The sequence below is a fragment of the Rhinolophus sinicus genome, linkage group LG01 (genome assembly GCF_036562045.2).
Source record: "Rhinolophus sinicus isolate RSC01 linkage group LG01, ASM3656204v1, whole genome shotgun sequence".
NCBI classification, from domain to species: Eukaryota; Metazoa; Chordata; class Mammalia; order Chiroptera; family Rhinolophidae; genus Rhinolophus; species Rhinolophus sinicus.
Window position 1 is genome coordinate 147,633,997 of NC_133751.1, and position 17,444 is coordinate 147,651,440.

The 17,444-nt window shown below is 42.5% G+C and overlaps 1 protein-coding gene across 1 annotated transcript in view; it reads right to left on the reverse strand.

The window, feature by feature from the left end:
- Positions 1-1,387, reverse strand: part of PLA2R1 (phospholipase A2 receptor 1) — a 99,435-nt gene extending 98,048 nt beyond the window's left edge. Inside the window, 1 exon segment of the mRNA XM_019727258.2 lies at positions 973-1,387. Within this exon segment, the coding sequence (XP_019582817.2) occupies positions 973-1,081 (109 nt within the window). The 5' untranslated portion in view covers positions 1,082-1,387.
- Between the last annotated feature and the right edge of the window lie 16,057 nt (positions 1,388-17,444).

Consider the following 17,444-nt stretch of genomic DNA (forward strand, 5'->3'; position numbering starts at 1 on the left):
TCCTGGTTGACTTAACTCCTCTCCCCCACCCCCACTCCCGCCATTCACACATGAGCTTCCACTTTTGGATGTTGGCTTCTCTGCCTCAGAGGAGCCCACACAGTTGTTCACCAATGTGGGCCTCTGAAGAACTGCCTCGCCTTAAATGTCTCTTTAAACGGCCCTTTATGAATCTTGTGTATAGTAGGTGCTCAATAAATGTTTGGTGAGTTGATCCGTGTGTGCACAGATGTGTTGTGAGGCTAACTATGAAGGGATTCTCACCCACTGGGGTGTCATGTGCCTTCCAAAGGATCTCACGTAATCCTCAGTGGTCCTATGGATATCACAGACCTCGTTTTTCTAATGAGAGAAACTAAAGAGCAAAGAGAATAGTTTGCTCCAGCTCACACAGCTCATCAGGGCCACAGGAGGGCCCCTTCTCCATTTCGTCTGAGAGGCGTTAATAGAGAAGATTAAGTGTTCTTTCTGGAAAGGGGCGGAGGGGAGAGGCCCGCTTGGGGCCACTCCACAGGTGGTGTCCCAAACCTAGAGCTCTTGCTTTGCGAGGGGACAATATAGAGCAGCTTTTTGCCATCAAGTATGCGAGAGAGGGTCCTCCCAAATAAACAACTATCGGAGGCTTACGTTTTGAAACGTCTCCTAACCGGCTATGCCAGGCTTGTGCGCGGCCAGAGTTGAGTCCAGTGGCCTGCAAGCCCAGGCCCCGCCTCTCGTGTCCGCAGCTGAAGACTGGAGGATGCCGGCGGGAGCGAGGGGGTGCAGGACTCCGAGAAAGGGGTGCAAGGCCAGTCCGTGTGCAGGACTGGCCCATCCACAGGGCTTTCTCAGGACTGCAGAGACGCGGCCACTGTCTAAACCCGATCGCTCTTGCTGCCCTCGCCCGCCCCCAGCTTCGCCCCTTCTCCTCTCCCTTGGCCACCCCAGTCCCCGACGTGCTGATCTGGTCCCTCCGGCCCCGAAGACACTCACCCTGCCACTCGAGGATGCGCTCCAGGGTGAGCGCCGCGTCCGCGTCCTCGGCACAGCCCAGCGGTGCCCCCAGCAGCAGCAGCAGCAGCAGCGACGACAGCAACAGCATCGCTAACCACTGGGCCGCTGGCCGTCCAGTGTCACGCTCTCAGGGACCAGCGCCGCAGCCCGAGCGCCCCGCCCTGAGGCGCTGGAGGCGGAAACTCAGCCCCCTCCGCACAGCCACCCTCCCAGGTCCTCGCCAGCCCTGCGCCCCGGATACCCACTCCGTCACCCCTGTCGCCACAGTGTACAGGCCCTCGGGGCTCTGCGCTGGGAGACAGGAAAGTGGCGGTGGTTCTCCCCGCCCTACCCTCTCCGGCTTCGGAGAACAAGGAGGAGGAGGGGGAGGAGGGGGTGGACCATCTGCCCATCCCAGAAATTCCTGCCTTTGGGGAGGGGAGAGAGGAGGGGTGAGGCTGCCGGTGCAGCTCCTCCTGCTTCCAGCCTTGGGGTGAGGGAGTTGAGAATCTCCCGCACAGGAAGTCTGACATCTGGGTTTGCAAACCATCCAGATTCTGGTATAAACACTGCAGGGTTGGCAGCAGGCAGCTTAGAGTAAACCAAGCTGCTCCGTGAACCCAGGCTCTTTGGGAGCGCTCTGGACACCCCCTTTTCTGGAATGTAGACCCCTGGAGATCTCTGGTGCACCCCCCGTCTCCATCCTTCTCACTCCAGAGTACCTTGAAGATTCTTCCGTTGTTGAGCTGCTTTGGGTTTAACCTGGGCCTTCCATCTTCTAAGATCCTCCTACCCCTGGAAAATAGCTGGGTTATCTCACTTTACAGCCATTTACCCCCAAAAAACCTATCCAGAAAGACAAAGTGATTTGCTCTAGGTTACTCCTTAATCTAGCAAAAGTTACTACTTAAACTAGTAAGTAGCAAAACCCTGACTAGAATGTATTCCTTCTAATGTAGTCTTTCAAATAACCAGCAGAACACTAGAAACTTTTAGTATCCATGAGAACAAGCTAATATAAGACCTTTGCTGAAAAGGATCTTGACATTAGTGATTAAAACGTAAGAAAGAAGAAAGCAAGAGAGAGTTCAAAAAGAAGGGAAGATGGTGGGGTCTTGGAGGACCTTGCTTTTCTCAGCTGCCTGTTGACCAAGACCAAATCAATATTTTTGAGTAACACAGTCTGCTGCACTAAATTGTGCATTCCCCTCAATTCATTTGTGGAAGCCCTAACTCCCCAATGTGATTGTATTTGGAGATCAGGCTTTTAAGACTTAATTAAGTTTAAATGAGTTTGCAAGGGTGGGACCCTAGATAGGATTGGTAGCCTTATAAGAAGAGAAAGAGAGAACAATCTTTCTACTTGCAGGCACTGAGGAAAGGTCATCTGAAGCCAGGAAAAGAGCCCTTATCAAAAGCCTTGATTTTGGGCTTTCCAGCCTCCAGAACTGTGAGAAATAAATTTATGTTGTTTAAATCACCCAGTCTATGAAATTTTGTTATGGCAGCCAAGCAGACTAATAAACTCTCTTAGGCTGGTTTCCCAGAAGAAGAGCCTGGGATGAGATCCCGCTCAGGGTGTGGGTTTGAAGATCAGAGTGAAACAGGGAAGAAGGCAAAGCCTGTGGCTTGGTCTCTGCAGTAGAAACATGTGCTCAGACCTGCAATAACCTCAGAAGACCTCAGAACTGTCTGCCCTGGGGATGAAAGAGGAAAACATTTATCTATAGGCTCACCGTCCCTGCTGGTTAAGGTAATCCTAGGGTTATTAATGGCTCTGCACACTTCCGTGGCAGTGGGAAGATTCACGCATGGTCCCATGCCTTGGCACAGAGAAGCCCAGGGGCAGCCACAGCTGCATGAGATGGCCAGAGGTGAAGCACTGTCACGTTGCCCCAGAGGGAACCTGAGGAAAGGCTATGCAGGGCGGCTGCTGCAGTGGTGGCTGGAGTAAGAGGTGGGACTGAGAGAATGTCAGGGGTTCCAGTGTGTGTCCAGAGTCGATAGAATAGCACTGTATGTAGAAGTCAGTGAGTGCCGTTGCTGCAAAACACGCAGAACAGGGATGCTTTCAGCATATATGCTATAGAGATTCAACCACCGTCTTTATCAATCTCTCCTATAGACTCAGAGCTACATTGTGTGCTATGGGAATAGCCCCAAAGTAGATGATTCAGCCCTGTCTGAGTGGGCTGGTATCTACTGCAGCAGCCAAGTGCAATCCCACGGCACCATTAAGGAGTAAAGTAAAACACTGATGTTCATCTTTGGTGAGGTGCAGTGCAGTGAGAGTGAAAGGGAGAGAGACAGGAGGAGCTAGAGTGATTGCTCAGGCGTAGATGTGCTCAGATAGGGTGGAAGGTATTGGGAAGAAGAGGCTATTCTAGGATGGGAAGAAGTTGCAAGAAAAAAACACAAAGGTTGGACTGAGAAAGGCTTGTATGGGAGACAGTGAGTAGGCGGGCTTGGCGAGAGCAAAAGGCAGCTACTGGGGCACCTTGGCAAATGGGAGCAGTCATGGGACACTGAGCTTCCTCCCACTGACTGTGGGATCTGGCTGAGATAGTCACCTGTTATGGGCCTCAGTTTTTAACCTCTGTATAATGAAAAAATGAAAAAACCTTCCCGGGTCCACAGCAAATCATATCCCAAAGTAGCAAAGCTGTGAATATGAACAGAATAAAGAGGGGAAACAAACCATATTTAATCTCTAGAGCAATTAGTATAATGAAGAAGGGTCACGACAGCTTCCTGGCCTACGGACACTGTATTTCCTAGTCAACAAGGAGAAGACTCTTAAAAGAGCTAGTTTTTATCTCTTCCCGAAGTACTGCCGCTCTGATGTGGAAATCTGTGGCAGAGAGCCTTTCAGCCTTCGAGAAAATGATCCTTCCCCATAACCTAGTCTTGTGCAAGTTTCAGATTTCTGAGGCAGGGTAATGTAATGGCCTGCCATCTACCAGCAGGTGACTTAGCCTCCCTTAGCCTCAGTTTCCTTCTACGTAAAACACAGATGGTGATATTTGCTTCGTAGTGTTGCTGTATTAAATGAGATAAGTGTGTGCAGTGCTTGGTGCAGAGTCTGGCAATGTTGTCAGTGTTCTTCTATGGGAGCTGCGAATGCATGGGAAGGGAACAGGGCAGTGAAGAGAAAAGCAAGACAGAGCTTAGAATCACTGCTACAGAGCACTATCCTTTAATGATGTCCCTGTCCCCAGCCGAGAACCAGGCCACGAGAGCTCGGTGCGCACAGGCCTTTGTACACCGTTCCATTGCTCAGTTTGTCATTTTGAATTAGAATTTGTTATTTAATTATATCGCTCACTTGAACGTGAGTTCCTAGAGGAACCAACTGTATTTCCCTTCTCTTTGAATCTCCAGCATAGCTCCTGGCACTTAGTAAGCTGTCCAAAAGTCTCTGCTGAATGAGTGAATGAAGGAAGGAGGATGGAAGGAATGCAGTATTTGTAGTCATTTGACACTCAAGAAAAATGTTAAAAACATGAATTATGTTGAATGAAAACACTGAGGAAAATTCAATGTATGGATTATGGGGAACATAAAAATTAACAAATATTTTTTGTGCACTGTAGGAATCAGGTTCTCAGCAAGAAAGGGGAGACACTGATTTATAGTGAAGGTTTAATGAAAAAAACAACAAAAAACTGTTTACAAAGGTATGTGCAGAGTAAGGGAACCAAGACCGGATGGTGAAGACTAGTTTCTAGTAAGTGCTGGAAACTGTCATTACTACACCTGGATCTGAAGTAACAATTGTTGGCAGGGAACAGTTAAAGGAGCCTCTTGACACCTGTATCTATGGGACAGGGAACATCTGACAGGATAAGAGAACAACAACTATTACCAAACTGAAGCCTGTCAGGGAGGAAGCTGAGAGAATAAATAACCTGGTAGATTTTCTCCCCCCGTCTGATCTCCTCCCATTGGCTGAACCCAGCCAGAAGCCAGTGGGAAGGAGTCCACAGAAGTCAGCTCTCAGAACACGGAACAGGGTGGAGAACTACAAGCAGTGAGTCTGGAGATATAAGCAGAGAATATCCAGCCTTCTGTTCATCTGTCAGTCTTTGTACTTGTGCAGAGGATACAACAAAGAACAGGGCAAAACAAGTCCTTGCCTATGGCCACAGAGATTAGAATCCAGGGGGAGAAACAAACAGGTAATCAAGTAATTATAATAGAGTACAATGCATGTCATGATATGAGGATGTATCTGAAATGCAACAAGTACTTAGAAGGGTAACGTATCAAGGCTTGAAGCTCAGAGAAGGAGTCCAAGAAAAAGTAGCGTCCAAGCTGACACCTTGAATACTTAGCTGACTTCAAAAGATACAGTTTAGAGAGTGAAAAGGAAAGCCACCAGCTGGGACAAAATATTTGCAAGTCACATATCTGGTAAAGAACTTATATCTAGACTATATAAAGAACTCTCACACTCAAGAAGAAAACAAACAACCTTAATAACAAATGGGCAAAAGATCTGAACAGACACTTTACCTAAAAAAGGTATACAGATGGCAAATAAACACATGAAATGATTTTCAAGATCACTAGGCATTCGAGAAATGTAAATTCAAATCACAATGACATACTTACTCTCTACGTCTACTATAATGGTTAAAATTAAAAGGACTGACCATACTAAGTGTCAGCAGGGATGAGGAGAAACTGGAACTCTTACACACTGCTGATAGGAATGTAAAATGGTGTAACCACTTTGGAAAACAGTTTGTCAGTCTTTTAAAAGGTTAAAAAAGCATGTAACTACTTCCTAGAGCTCCCATAACAAAATACCACAACTGAGTGGCTTAAAATAATAGGAATTTATTCTCTCACAATTTTGTAAGACAGAAGTTCAAATCCAGGTGTCAGCAGGGCTGATTTCTTATTGAGGCTTTGAGGGGAAATCTGTTCTATGTGTCCCTCCTGGTTTCTGGTGGTTACTTACACTGCTTGGTGTTCCTTGGCTTATAGCTGCACCACTCCAATCTCCGCCTCCAGGTCACATGGCCTCCTTCCTTGTATATCTCTCTGTGTCTTCATGTGCCCTTCCTATAAGGACATTAGTCATTGGTTTTAGGGCCCACCCTAACTCAGAATGACCTCATTGTAACTAATTTCATCTGAAAATACCCTATTTCCAAATAAAGTCACATTCTGAGGTTCTAGGTGGATGTGAATTTTTAGGATGCTATTTAATCCAGTACAATGACCATATGATCCAGCCATTCCTCGCCTACATATTTATCCCCACCCCCAAATGAAAGCATGCATCCGCACAAAATTTGTACGTGAATGTTCATAGCAGCTTTATTCCTAATAGTCAAAATTGAAAACAACTCAGATGTCCATCAAGGGATGAATGGATAGATTTAAGTATACACATACAATGCAATGCTACTTAGCAATAAAAATGCAATGAACTATTGGTGCATACAACAACATGGCTGCATCTTGAAATAATGCTGAGTGAGAGAAGCTAGACAAAAACAAAACAAAACAGTATGTACTTTATGGTTCATTTGTATGAAATTCTGGAAAATATAAAATCTGTGGTGACAAAAAGTAGATTAAATGGGAATGGCGGATAGTGAGAGGAAGAGACTTAGCTTAGCTAAGAGGGAATGGACAATTGTTTCAGACAGAGGGAACAAGAATGGGCATAAGATACCTGAGAAACTCTTGTAGCAGAGAAATTGGGTGTTGAGGCAGGAAGTTCTAGGAGCATTGAGGCTAAATGGAAACCCAGGGGTAGGTCCAAAATCATGTTAAAAACCTTTATGCTTAAGTCAACAGGAAGCCATTAAGAAGTCTCCTTGTGACCAGATTTATGTGTTGCATTTTAGAGAGAACATTCCTGCTGTAGTATGGAGAATGGATTGGAGGTGAACGATTCATAAGTGTTAGGAGGCTGCTGCAGGAGTCTAGATAAAGCAATGGCTCTTATCTGGACTCAAAAGGAGACAGTGGGAGACTGGCAGAAGGGAACACACATTGTGAGATGTTTAAGAAGAAGGATATGGTCAGAGTCCGTGAATTTATAGTGGATCATGTATTTTCTTACTGCTCAGCAGCCCGGGAGAAGGTGGACACTGGGCTTCATGTAGATTGGTGTTAACCAATCAAGATTACAACCAAGGGAGCTGAAGACATCGGCAAGAGAAAGGTTGATGATGATGGTGTGATGTCACAGGACTCAGCTGCTTTATCACAGGTGGGCAAGTGGAGGGATGCAGAGAGGAATCTGGGGCCAGACTGTCAGTTTCAGATCCTGGCTTTGTCATCAGCAGTTGTGTGACTTGGGTGAGTTGTATGACTTCCATTTGCCTTACTTGTCTCATCTGCACAACTGGCATAATAAAATCATTTCATTGGTTTGTTATGGAGATAAAAATGAGTTAATAGCTGAAAAGTGCTAAGAATAGTGACTGACACATAGTAAACACTCAGCAAAGGTACTTTCTATTAATAATCGTTATTACTTAAAATAAATAAAATATATTTGGGGGGCAAACAAAAAATGAGTATTGATTAGGTTTCTTGTTGGGTGAAGAGAAAGGCTGTATTCTTGTCCTTGTTGCTTCTTAGTTACTGTAAGCTACTATTTACGAAGTGCTTGCTGTGTGCCAGGCTTTGCTCACAATGTAGTTGTTAAGAGGTTGGATTACAAGGGTGTGAATCTGTTCTGGGACTATGCCAAGTCAGTGCACCTCACCCTGCCTCAGTTTTCTCTCTGTAAAATGGAGTAAGAAGCATGTCCTCCCTACAACATAACACATGGAAAGCTCCCATAACCTGGCCAATAGCGAGTGCGCATGAAACTGCAATTTTAGATAATATCCACAACATGGATTTAGATAATATCCATGAGGTAGGTATTACAGTCATTACATACTGATGAGAACACTGAGTTTAAGTAAATTATTGTGAAAGCTCTACCCTGAGCTACCCATTAACTTCATGTAATAAGCTATCTCATTAAGAGGAAACTGTACCATAGATAAAAGAGAATGTTGGTTTATATAAGACATGAGTTTTCTAACCTATTTAATACATAATTTTTAACAGCTCTCCCCAGCCATTTATTAAACACTTCTGGTCATATTCAAAATAACACTGTATGTTGTGATTTAGCAGCACCATGGTATTTTTACTAATAACACCCTCAGTGGCTAGACTACTAAGGAGTGAAAACAAGTGAAAATTCATTGGGCCAAGGGCCAATTTCAGTAGTGAGTTAGTTTTTTACCTTAGTCCGGGTAGCACTTTATAGCAATTTAATTTAATTAACGGCTTTCCCAGTGTGGTACATATTTAGCCAGAAAGAAAGTTTCACTCACTTGGAAGTTTCAGTCGAACCTCTGTCTTGATTGGGTCTGCCCCGTCAGTGCTTAGCTTAACTTCTGCATGCTTATGCTTTCCTTGTTGAGGTTGTACAGCAGGAGCAAGCAAAGGGGCATGCGTCCATGAAAGAAAGAGGAGAATCCTCTGCAGAGAAAGTCCACCAGTAGCACGCGTTCTCTGAAAGCCAGCTGGCCCAGTAATGCTCAGCCCTCACTGTAGTCAGGGCTCCTAGACAGCTTTTAAAAACTAATGCACAGGCTCCCATCCCCAGAGGTTCTGATTCAGGTGGTTTGGGGTGGGACCACTTGGGGTTGTGGATGGCTATTATCTGTTTTGATGTTATGTGAATTAGTCATTGTTGTAATATTTTCTTTTAAAGCTCCCAATGTGCAGCTAAGGCAGAGAACTTCTAGGTCTGTGCTCAGGACCCATGTTGGGTTCTGAATAGATGAGGGCAGGAAGTAATGTTTGGGATAGGAAAAGGAAGGGAAATCTACAATAAATCTCTCAGGTTGGGGAGCAGAGGGTGATTTTAGAAGGGAAATTTCCAACTGGCTGTGCTGTAGTTACAAAGGGAGAGAGGAGCAAGGCGTAGGAAGCCATAGCGGACATGGTGTGGCTGTCATGGGGGAATGTTACTGCCTCACTCTAGGAACCCCATTTGGGAACCAGCAACTCTGGTTGTCACCCTGTGGGCTGTAACTTTCCTAGAACTTAGGCAGAAAGGCTGGGAATCGATCAGTTATTTATTTAATATCTATTCATCATTTTCTAGTAATTTAGATATTTTGTTCCATTTACTCTTTAGAAAAGTGCATTAGTTTTTGTTATCATCAATGCTCCTTTTAAACAAAAACAGTAACAAAATAGAGGGGTTGCTGCACCTTTTGTTTATCATCCAAAGACTCGCCCGAAAAATCCAGGCAGAATCTGTGGGTGTGTTTGCATCTTAAAGGAGTAGATACACACGAAGGGGAGAATGAGGAGACAGATGGAGAGCAAGGTAGAACGAATGGGTTAAAAATCTTTCTTCCATTATTTCTTAGCTATGTTACTTTGGTCAAATTACATAATCTTGCTGAGTTTCCTCTTTACATGTGAGACAATAAAAACCTACCTTGCAGGATCATTGTAACATGAGAAATAATGGGAACCAAATACCAGCCACAAGCAGGGCCCCCAGCAGCATAGCCAGTCACCTCAGGGAGGGAACTGATTGATCCTAGTGGATCAGGGAAAACGAGCCTCTTCTGTGTTCATCGTTATCTTATCGTGCACACACAGAGGACTGGAGACTTTGTCAAGTTTTATTTCTAAGCCAATTCAAAATTCTAAAGCTCAGGGTAGAAGACATAATGGAGATTAGACATGAGATAGCCTTGAGGCTATAAAAAGAAACTTGTAAACAAAGGTATTCACCTACACTTTTTCAGGTTAAACTAGTTAAATATTAGAGTTTACTGTAGCTTTCTGAGAAGAAGGTCTGCAAAGCTCAGAGAATAGAGCACCAAGAAACTGGCAAACCTGCTTTATATTGCTCGTTCTTCTAGTAATCATCCAAAGCATATGTCTTAGCTTTTCCATACCTTAACTTGTTTCTAGGTTAAAGCAGGAGTCATAGATTTTATCTAGATTTTGTGAAAGGTGAAGATATGAATAGCTAAATGAAAAGGAAACCATGAAGATATCTTAATTTTTTCCTGTAGTTTTGTTCTGGCATAATGGCTTTATTTACATTTCGTTATTAGAAAAAAGTCGGTTTATTAATAAAAGGCCAGAAACCTCAGCCTTTTTGAAGTACAGCCATGTTGCTGCATGCATTATAATGCATTTTTTTCTATTGCTGAGTAATATCTCATTGTGTGGTTATACCATAAGCGGTTTATCCATTTACCTATTGATGGGATATTTGGGTTGTTTCTAGTTATATAGTATTACAAATAAAGTTGTATGAATATTTATGTAAAAATCCTTGTGTGAACATATCTTTTCATTTTTCTTGGGTAAATACCTATGAGTAGGATAACTGGATGGTATTGTAGTTACATGTTTAACTTTAAGAAACTGCCAAAGTGTTTTCCAAAGTGGTTGTACCACTTTACATTCTCACTGGTAGTAGGTGGGAGTTCTAGTTCCTCCATATCCTAGTTTGGGTTGAATTATATTCTCCCAAAAGCTCCTGAAGTCCTAACCCCCAGTACTTGTGAATGTGACTTTATTTGGAAACAAAGGTCTTTGTAGATGATAAGTTAAGATGAGGTCATCATGACTAATGTCCTTATAAAAAGTCGACACTTGGACACAGAGACACATGCACACAGGGGAGAACACTATGCGAGGATGAAGGCAGAAACAGGGGTGATCCATCTACAAGTTAAGGAATGCCAAAGACGTCCAGTAAACACCAGATGCTAGGAGAGAGGCAAGGAACAGCTTTCCCTCAGAGCTTTTAGAAGGAGCCAACCCATCTGACACTGATTTGGGACTTTTAGCCTCCAGAACTGAGACAATAATTTTCTGTTGCGTAAGCCACCTAATTTGTTGTACTTTGTTGTGGAAGCCCTAGGAAACTAATATGCCTGTCAGCACTTGGTATGTTCAATCTTGTAAATTTTAGCCATTCTAATATAGTAGTATTTTACTGTGTTTTAAATTTGCATTTCTCATACAACATGGTGACTATAGTTAATAAGTATATGTGAGATACTTGAAATTTGCTAAGAGATTAGATCTTAAATTTTCTCACCAAAGAAAGGTAACGACATGAGGTGATATGTTAATTAACTTGATTGTGATAATCATTTTACAACGTACACATATATCAAACCATTGTGTTGTACATTTTAAATAGATACAATTTTATTCATCAATTATACTTCAACAAAAGAGAGAAATTTGCATTTCTCTAATGACTAATGATGTTGAAAATGTTTTCATGTGCTCATTTGATATCCATATAATCCTTTGGTGGTTTATCTGGTCAAATCTTTTGCCCATTTAAAAAAAATTGTTTTCTTATTAGTACCAAGTTTTGAGAGTTCTTAACACATTCTATTGATTTCTTTTTAATAAAATTCAATTATGGTCAAAGAACATACTTTGTATGACTTGAGTTCTTTTCAAATTTTTTGAGACTTGTTTTATGGCATGGAGTATAATCGATTTTGTTATATATTTCATGTGTGCTTAAAAAGCTCATGTCTTCTGCTGTTGTTGGGTAGAGTGTTCTATAAGTGTCAATTAGATAAGCTGGGATGATTGTAAAACTCACCTTGTTGATTAGCTGTCTCTCAGGGATCACTGTCCTTTAATGCCTGATGTTCAGTGTCTCAAAAGCCATTGTTTCATGTATTTTGTTGGTTTTGTTGGTGTTATAGGTGGGAGAGGAAATCTGGTCCCTGTTGCTCCATCTCTTTTGAAAGAAGAAATCTCATCCCTTTTTAAGGGATTTTTTTTTCTTCACATCTGCATTTAACTTCCAAACTGGCTTTAGATGAAGAAAAGGAGGAGACAGGAAATAAACACTAGCATAAGGAACTCTAGAAATCTGTACCATAACATTTTTTTAAATGGTTCATGATTCTGCTTGGTTTTTTACAAGGAGTGTTTGTGTTGTGTCTTGTGTGTGTGTATGTGTGTGTGTATGTAGTGTAGTGTTAATAGCTGAATGCATTTAACACTTAATCTAGAACATATTTCAGAACCAATGAGTAAACTTAAAAAGCCAACAAAATCTAAGCAGCCAAATTAGATGTAAAATCTTAGAAGAAGTCTCAACTGAAATGTCTGTGTTTTGTTTAAAGAGAACACTTCGGACCCACTCTCTTACATTATAAATAATTCCAACACTGGAATATCAGGTTTTAATTTAATTTCACAGAAATGATATTTGAAGGACAAAGGGCTGCATGAGGCCCTCACGCTGGAAAGCCTGGGGAGTGGTGGCTGCACTCCAGCGGCTCCCCCTTTCCAGGCCAGGCCTGTGTCGGAAGCTTAGTCAGTGCGGGGTGGGGGTGGGGGGGTGGGGGGGTGGGTGCGGGGGAAACACTGAGCAGGTCTGCCCTTCAGTTTTCTTTTTCTAGGCTCCATGAAGACCATGTAGTACTATCTTTCCTCAGACTATACAGTAGAAAATACCATCAATTGTCTTGTAGTTTTCTTACAGAAACCACATTCCAGCCTTATTCTAGTTGCTTTATTTTTGGATATCCAGATCTTCCTGAATCACTTATTCAAAGACGGTTTCTTGGGTTATTTCTACAAGGGGTTAATCACCTCCAGTCGTGCTGATTTTTACTCGCCTCATTTCCAGCGTGATTTAATTTCTCACTCTGGGGGTGGCACACTCCCTGTCTGTGGGCTGGATGAAGGTATGCCGTGCTCACACCAAATCACCGAGGTAGCACAGCGAGACTTTCTGTACCACTCCACTCTCTCCAGTGGGATGCAGTACTCTGCCTTCTTGGTTTCTCCCTGGTCCTTTGCTTTGAATTGTATTCCCTGAGGGGGTTGTATGACTCTCCTATGTGAGCTACCGAAAACCCATGCACCTCTTTTTACTAGATCTTTCTATGTTTGACTTGTGCTTTCTCTTCAAGCAAATTCCTGTTTGTTGGCAATCGCAATTATTTCCAAGAAAGGTTAAACCCCAATTCTGAACTGGTCTTGGCTTGTTAGCTCAAGGTTCTGAAAAAGCAACCTCAGAAATCTGTCACTTGTGTTTATAGTTGTGGCCTTGTTACTACCACCAGTAATCTTAATTTTGCCAGTGGGTCCTCGTGACCGACATTATTCCTCTACTCCTTGTCCCCAGTTTTCCCAGTGCTTTCCTATTTCTCAGAAAAGTCGGCGATTTGTTTTGTGGGCTGTTGCTCTGGGAGGACTGGCTAGGGAAAGGACTGTGTATGATACATTATTGTGAAATTATTCTTAGAACTGAGCAATGGCCTCGAAGGGGCCATAAATGTTAATTTGAGAAATGTTGCTTTAAATTGTTTTTCCGTTGTCTGTATTCCATATCAAATATTTCTATCCTTTGGGCCCCAAACCTTTCCTAAATGTCAGCACCCAGTAGTCTGTATAACCTTCAGACCTGAATTTTGTTGCCTATATTCTTTACCATGGTGCCGGAAGACTTAAGGGACACCTTCTGAGGAGGCTCACATTCACATCTAGTTCTGGGAACCCTCGGGGGCACCTCACAGGCTCCCTGCAACTTTTGGGGCTCCTTGAGGGAGCTGCTTCCACCGCACCAGGGACGGGCCCAGAATGCTGCTCCACACTCCATTGCCTGAGCTGAGCACCTGCCTCCAGGCCCCACCTGAGGCTCCTGTCACTCATTGGGTTCCCTGTCGCTAGGCCTCTGCTCAACCTGCATCCCTGGCAGGTACCTGCTCCATTGGTGCCACTTACCTCCACTCCTCAGCACGATGCTCTGCCTTCTGAACCCACAGAGCGCATCTTTGTTTGATCATTGGGAAGCAGCTCCTCTGTGCTGTGTTCCCCTCTTTTCAAAGGGGCCTCATGGTAGATTTGCTTGGGCTCCGAGTATTTACCTTCAGTTTATATAGAATCCTTTTAAGGGCTGGTTAAAGAAGCTCTCACCACCTTTACTTAGAACCAGCATTCTCCTCTTACAACTTGACCCTGGTTCTGAGTTATCTCACTCATGGTACCAGAGAACTTTCTATGTTGTTCTTTTTCATGTACTTCATGGTTCTTCCTTAAAACTTGTCTTCGGTTTTACCTCCCCAGTTCTCCAATCATACCTACACCCCAGCCTTGGATACTCTGCTCTTTTTCCAAGAGGGCTACTATTGGAGGCACTCAGTGAATGAAAACAGCTACCATTTACTGAACATTTATCGAGCACATGTGTCAAATATTATTATATATTACTTCATTAATTCTCACGACAACCATAGGAATATATAAGACAGAATCAGGCTGAGGACAGAAGTAGCTACCAGATTGTTCTCTTCCCTGTGAAATTCTCATATGTGAAGTTAAGACACAATTAAATATTCACATCCTGTTGCTGCTGAAATCTAAGCCTGGGATATTAAATGGTAATTTTGTGTGCTGAGAAAGTTGATCTACAACTACAGGATAAAAATGATAATATGTGCTTTCCTGTGTCCATCTGGAACTGAAACTGTTTTTAGGTTTTTGAATGAACTATAGAATTTTATTAAAGTATGAGTTGATTATCTCTTAAAATAAACAGATTTGATTAAATCAAACAATGGCTGAACATGACTAAGAAAGCCTCAGAGAAAAACATTGTACATTTTCTTTTTTACCTGTATGACAAATATATAGCTTTTATTATGCCCAATATTTCCAATCTTCTCTTATTTATATTTTTCTTCTCTAATTCCATCTTCTTAGTAAAAAAATTTTGCAATATCTGACACACTTCTTGAAATCAATGAAGTAAGCAATTAATATATGAAAATTATGCAAAATACATGTAACAGCGAGTCTGCTTAATTTAAATTTTCATGATCCCACTGCAGTGTTTATAAAAACAATAGTATTCTGTAGAGACTGTAATAGAATATAGTCATTTATTCTAGAAGGAGATGAATAAACAAATAAAGAGACATTGTTTTTATTTAAAAAGGAAAGTATTAAACAAAATAGTTTTTAACCAAAGGGAAAAATTGTGAAACAATTGTTAAGTTTATGTGTAGCATTAAAATGTGTTTTTTTGTAAGACATTCATGAAGGTCATAACTTGAACTCAAGGCATTTTAGACAGTGTATAGCCTAAGAAGAACTTTTCAAAGAAATTTTAAGTAAATAGTAATCATCATCTTTAATTCTAAAAAGACTAATCACAACTTATATCCCCACTAGCTTGTCTTGGAACCAAACCAAACCAAACCAAAACAAAAACCAAGGTCTTACCCAAACTGAAGAGCCTTCTATGTCACTGTCATTATCTTGTTCTGGCTACTCATGCTATCACCATAACCCACCCCTGTCTGTCTCTTCTAATTCATCAGCTATTAAAGGGGGGCATTGGTCCAATTTTCCCTCCAAGTTCTCTCTCTGGTTGAGCTGGTGGGACCCCTGCAAAATGCTAAATGAAAGCACACAGGTGCTTGCTTCCACTGGTACCAGCCCCGAAGGGAGCAGGGCACCCGTGAGGACAGTAGTGTGTGCCTTCGGCGAGGACATTGTAGGAAGAGGGAATCTTTCCCACCAGACAAACAGTTCCACCCATTTACTGACACAAAATAGCAGGGTTTACAGAAAATGCTGGTGCGGTTGTGGAAGTCTTTGCTGCTGAGAGTTAAGACCCCTTGACTTGCTAAGACCCCGACCTCCACAATGAGCTAAACATCCCCCCAGAACTCAGGATGTTGAACTTCACACATGTGTACCTAGTGGTAGTCTTCAGAGGCATCTGAGTTAAAGGGTGGCAGGCAGGGCCGTAGAATGAGAACTGAGCCGGACATACCCTGCACTGATTCTCTGGTTCACAAACGTAGTTGGTTAGAGTCCAGTGCCCTGAAAGGGCCTTTGTTTAATAGCTAGATTTCATTATAACTCTGCAGTTAAGCCTACGTGGCTCAGTGCAAATCCATTATTACATCTGGGAAAGCAACATAGCCTACTAGGGACAGGTGAGTAGTAGCACCTTTCTTTGCATACAGAGGAAGGGGCAGAGCAAAAGGGGCCCCCAGTCCGGGAAATTCACAGTAGCACAGTGGTTAAGACTGAGGTTGGAGGAAGACGTGCTCGGGTCCAAATCCCACCTTGACAATCATAAACTTGGTGTCTCTGGCCAAGTCCCTCAGCTTTCTGAGCCACAGTTTCCTTCTTAGTAAAGTGGAGAAAATGATATAAGCCTCTCAGACACTAAATGAGGTAAGATAAATATCATGCCTTGCATAATGCTGGGTATAGTAGATACTCAATAAATGATGGCTTTTATCATTGGTATGTCGTTAGGATTTTTAAGACAGTGTAGCATAGTGGTTAAGGGCATGGATTTCAGATCCAGATTGCTTGAGTCCAAATCCTGGTTTCTAAGGTTGCTAGGTGTATGACCTGGGAACATTACTTAACATCTTTTGCCTCAGTTTCCTCATCTGTAAAACAGGAGATAATAGCACTCCATAGGATGGTTGTGAGCCTGAATGAGTTAGATTATATACATATAAAGCACTTGGAACAATAGATGTTACCTATTTTTATTAACAAGGCAAGCTTTTTAATGCTATAAGAAAGAAATAATGCACGTATATAGTAAGATACATTTACTATATAGTAATAGATATAAGTAAATAACAATACATATAAATAAATCTAAGATACATATGTTAAAATAAGAAATATGTCTGTGTGTGTGTGTGTGTGTGTGTGTGTGTGTGTGCCCGCATTCCTATATTGGTTACCGCAAAGCCAACCGGATGAAAGAAATGAACATAGTGGCTTTTACCCCAGTCAGTGATTGACAGACAATGGAGTTTCATGCTGCACCATCTTTAGGTGTTGACCTGGAACAGGATTGGCTGCTATGCAAGGACCACGAATGTAAATGCATTTCTGTCTAGAGGAGCAGTAAACCCTCATAAAACATATACCTAGAACTTATAAAGGTCAGATTGAAATTTCAAATAGAACTAGAACCATATGTAAAGCTTTGAAGTTGTTAATGACGCCAGAGAATGTATATGAGTTGAATCTGTGCCTTCCAGTGCGTGATTTCTCCCAGGACAAGCTTCCAAGATGAAAAACTTCTGGGGTGCCCATGCTGTTCTCTCTTTGTTGGTTGTGCAGCTAAGCAGCAGATAGCAGAAGATCAAGTTTTCCACCCTTCACTCAGCCTAGAGTGGTTCACATTTAGATGTCTCCAAAGCACAGAGAAGTAGCATTTAAGCTTCCATCCCAGGGTCCACAGCCGAAAGAATTAACGTCTTGGCCCAAGTTGTGTGCCCACCCTCCTGGGCGCAGACGCCTCATCCAGAACTTCAGGCATCTAATACTAGAGCATCCTAGCCCAATGGCCAATATTCAATATCCTTACCTATTAAAAGAGCCACTGTGAAGCCCCAAACATTTAAATTTCCTTGCTTTTTAGCTGTGCTAATTTGAGT